General features: G+C 40.8%; 1 protein-coding gene across 1 annotated transcript in view; it reads right to left on the bottom strand.

Moving 5' to 3' along the window:
* Nucleotides 1-1,149: 1,149 nt before the first annotated feature.
* LOC103597562 (choline transporter-like protein 3) overlaps nt 1,150-10,846 on the bottom strand; it is a 45,015-nt gene continuing 35,318 nt past the window's right edge. Inside the window, exons 9-11 of the mRNA XM_008581419.1 lie at nt 5,431-5,587; nt 2,484-2,602; nt 1,150-1,207 (exon numbers count right to left, since the gene is read on the bottom strand). Of these exons, the coding sequence (XP_008579641.1) occupies nt 1,150-1,207; nt 2,484-2,602; nt 5,431-5,587 (334 nt within the window). The remainder of the gene's footprint in view (nt 1,208-2,483; nt 2,603-5,430; nt 5,588-10,846) is intronic.

The raw sequence follows: 10,846 nt of genomic DNA, 5'->3' as shown, positions 1-10,846 counted from the left end.
AGACAGAGATGCCAAAACCTCCCCTAGTAACTCATTCCAATGCCAGGAAATTTCTCAAAGGCTAATCTAAATTCCTTTTCTCCTTTTACACTCACTTTCCTTTGTCCACAGCCAAGTGAGATCAACAATAGCTCTGATCACCATTATACAGTCATCATCTTTACTCTTAATAATCTTTATTTCACTCTCCTTTCCAGTAGTCAATTTAGACTAGAGGTGACCCTTTCGTCCCCATCAATTCTCTTTCTTTTTCATTATTCCTCCTCCTCTTTCTCAATCTCCTAAACCCCAGGCCTCCCAGCAGTGTCCACGTCAGCTGGCCTGCCAGCTCTGTACGAGTCACCCCTAGAGAAAGATGCAGTGACAGCCCAGTGCACAGACACCTTGATTAGAATCCAACAGTCCTACCCCTGTTTGTACCACTGATTCGCTACAGGAGCTGGAGCAAGGCTAGCTTAGCCTTTTTGTGATTCAAGGACAATTACTCCCATTGTATATCTGTTATAAGGACTCGTCACCTTTACGATGGTAATTATAGCATGGTTAACATGAACATTAGTTATGATCTTGGGAACACTCTGAATTCCTGAGAGAAAAGGTCCTGGGTTAGTATAAGGTGGTGAAATTTCAGAAGGCAGAAAATATGTCCCTCCGAATAACAGGGCAGAGAAAACAAATGTGAAAATGGTATGAGATGGTGGTTTTCAAATGTCTTTTAGCAGTGAAGACCTCTTTTCAAATGAAACTTTCACTGGACTCCCACCCCTAAACCACATGAAAGTGGAGCTGCTCTGGTTGAAAGGCAGGGTATGGTGGGGATGGTTTGGAGCCAGGACCCACGCTTCCTCCTCCTCACCCATTCCTCTCCCCTGCTGAAGGGGTGGTCCCTGCAGCATCCACAAGGAGCCTCTAGGCTTCCATGGGGCAGTCTGAAAACCATGAGTGAAAGAGGGATGCAGAAAGAGCCCGAATTTACATAATATAGTAAAAGGGGATGGCAACTCCACCTTAGGGCCTTGAAGGACCATATGGCCAACACATTTGTGTATCAATGGTCCCATTCACTACTTTTGTCTGTCTAGTCTATCTACATGTTTCTTAGTCTTGATTTTTCACGTATATATACTCTATCATAGTTAATACATTTTTCTAATGCATCTCAAAATCTTTGCGGAGTAAGTTGGTGCCTGGATTTGTGCACACAGCTCTAGGAAGAGAGAGGCACAGCATCTCACATAATGACAACTGTATTCATAGGGTGTTGCTTGACTTGCTATATGACCACCATTCTGAAAGGTGCTATGGTACTTTATTGTGTTTTGTATACGCTGTCTTGTAACAGTACAAATGAAAACTAAATACTCTCTGAAAACTAAATACTCCAAGATTTTTAAGTAGAGCTTTAAAAATAAAGCTTTACTATAAGAAGGCTGCACTTTTCCCTGAAAAATGAAAGGTATTCTAAATACCACTTATAAGATATTAAACATGAATGGTCTAATTTGTCTGTTTACTTCTAATCATGCTCTTATTAGGAAGAGGGGCAGTAATAAAAGCACTTTTCTAAGTGAGATTTCTGTGAACATTTAAATTATAGGACTGCTTGGTTAGCTCAGCTGGTTAGAGTGTGGTGTTATAACACCAAGGTCAAGGATTTGGATCCCTATGCTGGCCAGCAACAAAAAAAAATTAGTTAAATAAATAAATAATAAAACAGCCTGCTGACTTACAAAAATGCAGCTTTGTGTAAATTTGACTATGGGCTATTAAAATTTCCTAAATGATCTACAGAAAAATAAAACATATTTAAATTTCCATCAATTTGAAAGACTCGAGAGGAAAAACATCTGAAGTTCAAACAATGGTAGGATATAATTTTTATGATTTTTAAAGGAATATTCATAACTTGGAAGGGAAAGGCTGGTGAAATATTTAAGAATTAGGGAGGCAATTCTTTTCCTAGTTCAGGAAAATTATAGTTCTTAAAGAGGACACTGAAAATTAGCTCTTAGTTGATACATATTCACTACGACTGGGTTTCTAAAGACTCTCTTTCCTTTTTGTTTCTGAAGAGACTCAATTCTTTCAGAATTTGAAGAATAGCTTTCGTGGCCCAAAGTTCTAAGGTAGGGGTCTGCAAAGTAAAGCCTGGGAGGCCAGATCAGACCACCTATCTTCCCCTGGCTGGAGCTAAGAGTGATGTTCTACAATTTCAAAAGGACTGGAAAAAATCAAAAGAAGAAAAATATTTCTTGATATGTAAAAATCATATGAAATTCAAATTCTGGCATTTATAAATAAAGTTTTATTGGAACTCAGCCATGCCCATTCATTTACATTTTGTCTATGGCTGCTTTCCAGTTATGATGGAAGAGCTGAGTAGCTGCGACAGAGACGGTATGGCCTGAAAGCCTAAGATATTTATACAGTCTGGCGTTTTACAGAAGAAATCGCCAATCCCTGACCTAAGAGATGAAACCCACCCTAGGTCCCCTCTACGTGGTAGGAGATGTACCTGGTTGAGCGGGCGCAGGTGTCTGTCAAGACAGCAGTAGCAGCAGTAGCAGCATCTGGATGCGTGGCTCGACCATGCACTGCGCTGCTGGGATCAGGTTCAGACCCAAGGAGCAGAGCGAAAAACAACACAGGAAAGAAGGTTTAAGCAGGCGGTTTCTGAGGAGACCTCACTTTGTCTCCATCGCAGACTTCGCTTCTGCGTCAACGCAAGAGCCACTCTCTCAGTACGGGAGAAGTCCCTCTGTCCCACGCACGCTACTCCCGCTGACCACTGTTCCTACCGACCAGTGAAGTGTCTCTCCTGTGCACTTACCTGTTAGGGCGGCTGTTAACCTCAGCAGAAGGGGAAACGGCTTAGTCTGTATTCAGTGGCAGAGGAAAAGTGGGCTTCTGGTTCTACTAAAAAGAACCTCTTTCCTCTTCATCGGCCCCTCAGTGTCTTGAATGGTGCACTTTGCTTTTTCAAACCAAAGTTTATATTCATGAAAGATTCACATCCCAGAGAGAAAAAGCAAATAATATATTGCAGATACTAGTTATGTGCCCACATAAATAAAGAATCAAGTTTAACTTTGGGGAAAATAAATCCTATAGTGAGACTTTCAGGGCTAAATTTCAAGGGATAAATTAGTCCTTTGAAATATAACTTGAATTTGTGCATAACTCAAGAATGAATAATTTAATGAAACTCTTGAGGGAGGGGCGATTGACCGCATCCTACTCACTGCCCAGAGTGAAAAAATCTCTGAAAAAAAATCCTTAAATAGCCTGCTTGAGGACCCCAGGAATAACTCAGCCTTATATGGACAATTTCTTGTCCCAATGTTAATTCAATTGGATGAAACTTGATCTGGATACTTTTCAGCATGGCTGTGGTTGTGAATGAGCCTATTTAATGTAGGCAAGATCTCACAGTGGCTGTGTGAAATGTTTAAATTGTAGACACAGTACTGGGCAGTAAGGCTGCTGAAGAATACAGTTTTTTTTTAACCTCAGAAAGGACACATTTCCCCAACAGTGACATCACTAAAAGGGAGTTTGGCCCCTCAGTCCTTATGGGATCTGGGGAGTGATGAATAATCTTTTAGACCTTAGTCAGAGAGACCTTGGGTCTTCCACTGACTTCTCTTTTAGATTTATGGAAGGCTGTTTCCCTGAAGAGTTTAAGATGCCTAGCTGTACAAGGGAGAGCAAACTCCCTGCTGCTCATTAATTTGTGATTATCTATTACTAATGCATATATATAAATCGCATATATGTTTCTGTCTGATATATATGCATTAGTAATGGATAACTTTTGATTATCTATTACACATATATGTTTGTGTAATATGTGTGTGCGATATATATAAATTATATATAAATTATCTGTTAAATATATACATTATATATAATTATCTATTTATATATAATTTATATGTCACACACAAACATATATATGTATATACATTATCTATTTATATATATATATATATCACATGCAAACATATTTAAACTAAAAAGCTATTCTGTTGTTCAAGAAATCTTTCTCCAAGTTTCCTAAGATCATTGATCCTAAGGATCAATTTCAAAATGCAGGAGCCAGAAATAGCTAGATTTGCCCTGGATGTGGAAAGGCCTCTNTATATATATATATATATCACATGCAAACATATTTAAACTAAAAAGCTATTCTGTTGTTCAAGAAATCTTTCTCCAAGTTTCCTAAGATCATTGATCCTAAGGATCAATTTCAAAATGCAGGAGCCAGAAATAGCTAGATTTGCCCTGGATGTGGAAAGGCCTCTTTAAGTCACCAAAATGTAACCAGGCAAGATTTTACTAGAAATACAAGAAAATATTCTATGATCAGGGGCAACTGCTTGGCATGCATTTCAAGATAAAGAAGCCAGATAATTTTATGTGAAATTCATTTAATAGTTCCTAACTGATATACTGACCATGATTATGAAATACTTTTGATTACAAATTTTAAAATATCAACAATTATTTTCTGTTTAAAACAGCAAGCAAATCCCAGTTCTAAACACGATATAAACCCATGTATAAAATGTCCCCAATTTACTAAGGACACATAGCTATACCCAAAAGGTTGGAATCAGATAAGTTTGTGAAACTCTGACCAAGTCACCAACCCTGAGGTGGGGATGGGGGAGAGATTAACATTGTGTGAGAACAGAAAATCTGGGAAAAGTCCAATCTTCCCTTGTTTGGCAGGCCAGAAGTACCATGAGAACAGCTGTTTTCCTGGTGTTCTGGTTTCCACTGGCATTCATAACCAAATGTGCATGGAAATAAAAACCAGGGAGGATAAAACCTCCAGGCACAAAAGCCCCACAGTTTTCTGTCCTTTGAGCTGAGATGTAGGTCAGCTTGCCCGTTGCTCACTCTCGAGCGTGTGGGTGCAGACACACACACACACTCATTCAGACTCTCCCTCCCTTCCTCCCCCCACACTAGCAACTTCCCATGGTATCCTCTGGCAAACGCAAAAGGCAGGGAATACTTTTAGCATTAAAACAGAAACAAATATTATCCCTATCTTCTAGTGTTTTTTCTTACTTTAAAAGAAAAAAGCATGATAAATATCCACAAAAACCTGTTTAAATTTCACCTTAAAAATTCATCTCATTTGTTCAACATTTAAATAAGAAGGAAAACCAGCTGACTCTGTCCCCACCCCACCTCCATCTCCAAGTTGGAGAAAACCCAATGAACGTGACCATAAACAAAACAGACTAAGGGAAAAAAGCTTGCTGGGGGGTGGGGGTGGGACTTGAGGAGCACAGGAGTCTTCTGAGTGGCCGTGGTCACAGGTCACATTCCTGTCCTGGGGCCCGCTGTAGTTTTCCAGTAATTAACTTCTCCACAACCCAAAAAGAGAATACACTATGTATTAGGGTGCTGCCTTACCTTCTCTTTCAGAGCGTTATAAATGTGCATGAGAATGATTCTTGGAATCCTCACCACAGTGATTAAAAATGAACCTTTCACAACTGTTCCTTGATGGTAGCAGAAAAGAATAGAGAGAGACGAAAGGATGGGATGATCAGGAGGGTCATTTTTATTTCTGGGAATAGGAAAAAAGACAGCATTTAAAAAACACTACTTAAAAAGTAACAAAAAACTGCTTTCTGGTTCAAATCATCCACAGTACCAACAACTTGCAGAGCAGGGATGCAATAAGCATTTGGCAAAAATGTTATACTCCTTTGGGAGCTAAGGTTAAGTTATTTCTTGGACTAATTTAATCCCTTTTGGTGGCACTCAACGCTACATACAAATACCAAACAGAAAAAATTAAAAAAAAAATAATGATGACTTAAAATAGACAAGTTTCCCTCTTTACAACTCCTACCCCTTTTACCAATCCTTTAAGTTGCCTATTAATCTCATTTTTATTTTCAAAAGTTTAATCATACCACAACGTTCAAAGTTCAAATTACACAGGAGCATACATAAATATTGTGGCATAAGCCTGGAGATTAAAATCATCACCAAGTCACATGACCATGACCAGCGGCCAGAGAAGTAACAGTGAGCTCAGGCTTCACAGGAAGGGGTGCAGAGCCCTGGCTGTTTTGGCTTTGGCACAGCCCTAGGCTCCCAAAGTCCAGCTGATTTCTACTCTGCTCTTTAAAGGTCACTTCAGTGTGAATCATTTACGGGACTTGTCATGACACAGCTCCCAAGAATGTGTACAAGTCAGTTTCACAGGCAGGGGAAAAAAGTGAAAGAGAACGGAACGGGCACAGCCCTCACCCTGCCCCCAAACTGAACGAACAAAAGAGGACGTCTGCTGGAGCCCCTGGGTGACCCGCTGCATCCCCACTGATGCCAGTTCTAGAAAATGAGGCCCTTTCCGAGAAGCAGCTTCATGGGTTCCAAGTGAAGCTTGGTGTCTTCATAACGGATTATTCTACAACTTGCTCTGGTACAAATAAGTCACGATGAATTAAAGTTTTGACAACAGCCTAGGTTTTGAGGGAGGAAAGGGAATGCAGCCAGAAATGTTTCCAGAGTTGGCAATGACTATATTTCGCTGTTACTTAAATCATCCAGGAAGAAAAAGAGAACATGAAAGTAATGTCGGGAGCAGAACAACTGCAACCCAGTTGTCCCACAAAAAGGTGACGTGTGCTTCAACCCAATATTAATTAAAATAGGAAAGACCACGGAAACTGCTGCTGACAGAAAATCACTGTGATGTGATAAACCAGAAAAGCAGTGTAGGACAGGAAAATCTGACATGTTTTTTCCCTTTCCTCATATATTTTTTTTCATTTTAAAGGATGAATGTTTACTTTTCCATTGAGGAGATTTATGTGCCTTAGAACTGATTATGGTGCTCAAGAGGGGATGCGGGGAGGAGAGGACAACACCTGCTTTCCATCTGGCAGGGACACAAATGATTCATGGGCCACTGCAAATGAGGCCTTAGAGTCTGGCCCTCCAGGTACTGAAGTTTGGGGTTAGGCAGCAGCTTTCTGAGGTTTCACTGCGATAGGATTAATTAACCCTTACAGGCGGGGGAAGGTCTGTACTGCCTTGACTTCTCTAGTCCATAACACATCCTGGTCCTGACTCGAGGTTCTGCAGGGCTTGGCTGGAAGAAGGTGCAGAGGTTCCAGAAGCTAGGTGATCACATGATGAGAGAGGGAGCTGAAAAAGGAGGCCCTTTCAACCCAAGCCAGCTCACGGAGCCAAGAGTCACTCAACACCTGCCCTCAAAACTAGAGACAGCCCTAGAGAAAAGGCTAGATAAGTGGAGTGTCTTGGATCCCCACCTTCTCTTCTGGACCCTTCTCCCCATTCAAAGGTAACATCATCCTCTCCTCCTCGCTGTGCATGTGGCTCATGCCTTCAGCTCCACCGCCCCCACACCCAGCAAAACCTTCACAAAGAGGATCTGATTCGCCCAATAAGGCTGAAAATAATACTTATGTCTGGACTTAACCATTTTTCGAGAATTGACCTAAGGGATGGCACTTCAGTGTTGAGCATATTGGGCAGCTCAGTGATGAGTTTAATAGGAGGCTGGGGAGGACTGGGCCTCCAGCAAGGCTTACTCATCTGTTTCCAGGGAGTACTGAGTGCTGAATACCTTCCCGCTGGGACACATCCACCCCAATTCTGTGGGTGGTGGAAGTAAGGACAATCCAGTCAGTGTGAGAGGGTAAGGTGACTCCAGGATGTGCCCCATGAAGCCTAGCTTCCCCCTTCTTTTAAACTTGTGGCTGCCTTGAGAGCTAACGGTACCTGGCTTCATACAGGAAGCCGGGTCCCCAGAACACCGCATCAGTCCAAGTCCTCAGGCAAAGGGTTGAATGGTCCCATCCATGCAAGTCCTATAGAAACTTTGGGTCATGGTACATAAGTACTGCTTGCAACTAGTTCCATTGGACAACACCGAGCAGAAAGCCAAGCAAGCAATTTCAGGGTCCAAGGAACACGTTTTAGCTCTGGTTAGATCCAGGCCTGTTGTTCACTACAAAGTCTTCAAACATCACGGAGAATTAATTTTGTGTGAAGGCCCCTGGACAAGGTCTGGGCTGCATGCAATGGAATTGGCCTCTAATGTAAAGCTGGTACCAAGTGAAGGAAAATTGTACGGTCCCCACAAACACCATGTCTCTTTCTGATATTTCTTTCAGCAAAATCACTGCAAGATGGATTGGGAGGGCCATGAGGAAGCTGTAAGGTCCACCCTCCGATCCTACAGAAAATGGCAATTGTCTTTATTATAAAGGATAGGATTCTTTAGCTGTCCTGGGTAACTCTTGCTAGGGTTAGGAAATTCATCTATTTTAACCTAAATTCTTTAGGCTCTGCTAGAATCCATCTCCTCACTTCTTCCTCAGCAGATCCAGAACAGCTGGAAACCATCTTTTGTATATTTGAAAATGATGATGAAGTCATGCCCCAGGCGTCCGTTCTCCAAGCTGAACAGTTCTAGCTCCTTCCTGTCACATCCCTTACAGTATCTTCATGATTATCAGTTGACCCCTCTTCAAGCAAATGGTTGTAAAAGGTAAATTTTACAGGTTGCCCATAGCCTGGTACTTGGTGGTCTTTGTATGAACTCTTCAGCCCTCTTAGTGCTTAGCCGAAGGACGAAGATGAATGCACTCTGGCTGCATTTAATCCTCATCCTATGTGCACAAGTCAGAACACGGCATTAAAGAATTGTGAACTCTGAGATAAGGAAAAACCTTGAGGTTTCAAAATTAGGCAGAAAGTCAAAAAGAAGGCAGAACTCTTTAATAAATGAAATAGTAGTGCTAAAAATAAATCATGTGTTTTCTTTTCTTTTTTTTTTTTTGTAAAAGAAATATGTAAGCATCTTAAAAAGCCAAGTAGTACTGCTAGGCTTAATAGGAAAAACAGCAGTTTTTTCCCTCCATTCCTAATTTTCTTTCCCTAGAGATAATACTTTAGCTCTTTCTTCTGGAACTCACCTCCACATTTCAAAATTACATGTTCTTACTGCTATTTCTTGAATTTTTCAGCTTCAGATACTCTCTGCTGACTTCCCACTATGGAAGATTCAGGTTTCATTTTCTTACAGAGCCTAAATTGTGCACCCCACCCCCCTTTTAAATTTTCCCATCCCCCTTTCATCCTAATATAATTACATCAAAGCTTTTAGTTAATGCTTACATTATTTTTAGCTAGTGTTTATATTATTAGTACATAAGAAATATGTACTGTGAATCACATTCAAAACTGATCCAAGCAGCATATTCTGATATTTCCTTTCCTGTGTAACTTTTGGTTTTTCCTGAAGTTAGTAATTGTTTCACATTTTTTACCTACTTAGTTTTCTATGGGCTTCACTAAATGCTTCACTGAAGTTTAAGTCTTCTCAACATGTTGTTCAAACACACCTGGTATTCTCTGTTTCATTTTCTTTTCTTGGAGACATCCCTCCTGGAGCCCACTGCCCTCCAGCTCCCCCTTGGACTGCATGTTCTCTACGCCTGCTCCAGACCTGCCTCCCTGGGGATTCCCTTCTCTTTTCTGTGCTGGAACCCATTTTCTGAAACTCATGTTTCCTCCCTGGAAAACTCCCTGAAACTCATTAGTTTCAGTGGAGGAACAGCCTTCTGGAAAGGATGTGGGGAGGAAAACCTTTTGACACTTTGCATGTCTGAGAATGACTTTTTCCTCCTTTACCAGTAGTCGGAATAGGTATAGAACTCTAGGTTGGAAATAATCTTTCATTAGAATTTTCACAGCCTTGCTCCACTGTTTTCCTGGTTCAGAGTTGCTGTTGAAAGTCAGATTTCATTCTTGTTCTTGATCTTTTTTTTTTTGAGTCAGATTTAGCAGTGAGAGTGTTTTATACCAACTTTACTGAGACTAATGTTAATAATAGTTCTTGATCTTTTGCTTGTGATTTTTTTTTTCCCTTGAGAAGCTTCTGGGATCTTCTGTTTACTTATGTCCTCTAGCCCTGGGAAATTTTCTTTGATAATTTTCTCCTTTTTTCTTTTTTTTTTCTTTCTTCTGTTCTCTATTTCTGGAACTCATGCTAGTCAGATGTTGGGTCTCCTAAATTTATCCTCTAACTTTTTATCCTTTCTGTCCTATTTTCCATCTCTTCTTGTTCTACATTCTGAAAGAGTTTTCAATTTTATATTTTAATCCTTCATTAGAACATTTTTATTTTTGCAATCATATCTTTAATTGCTAAGGGGTCTTTCTTGTTCTTTCACTATTCCTTTTTGGGGGGTTTATGGATGCAATATTTTTCGTTCTTTCTGATAATATCATAGTTTTGTTTTTTGTAGTTTTCTTTTGCAGCCTTTATTGTCTCCATTTTCCCTAAATCCTTTTGTTTGTTTTGCTCATTTTGATCTCTTTCTTTCACTAGAGGCTTCTTTAAGTATTTAATAATCACTGGTGAGCAGTTCAAATTTAAGAGTGAGCCTGTAAAGAGAGACCTGGGGGGTGGGAGCTCTGTGTGAGGGGCTTCTGTGTGGGAATCCATTTCATTGGGGGCCCCCATGTGGCACCATCTTTAAGTCTTTACTTTGGGTTAGACGGTTTCTTCTGAGAAGAATCCTCTAGCCTCTTCCTGGGGGATATCAATCTGGCTGCCCACATCGTGGGAGCTGAGCCATGGAATGTGGGGTATTGGTGGGAGGGGGGTGGTCCTCACTATTCAGCATTTAGACTTTTGCTTACTCCCTCTACTTCAGTACGGAGCCTCGCCCCAGCCTCAGCTTTGCCAGATACTCCAAATCCAGATCCTCTCTGATTTACCTTTCCAGAGAGTAAAGCTCCCTTCTTCTGCTGGTATGGAGGAGGGGACCTGGGGGTCTAT

Source organism: Galeopterus variegatus, unplaced genomic scaffold, assembly GCF_000696425.1.
Source record: "Galeopterus variegatus unplaced genomic scaffold, G_variegatus-3.0.2 Scaffold2351, whole genome shotgun sequence".
Lineage (NCBI taxonomy): Eukaryota > Metazoa > Chordata > Mammalia > Dermoptera > Cynocephalidae > Galeopterus > Galeopterus variegatus.
The sequence above is the reverse complement of the archived record's forward strand: the minus strand, read 5'-3'. Positions and strand labels throughout refer to the sequence as shown.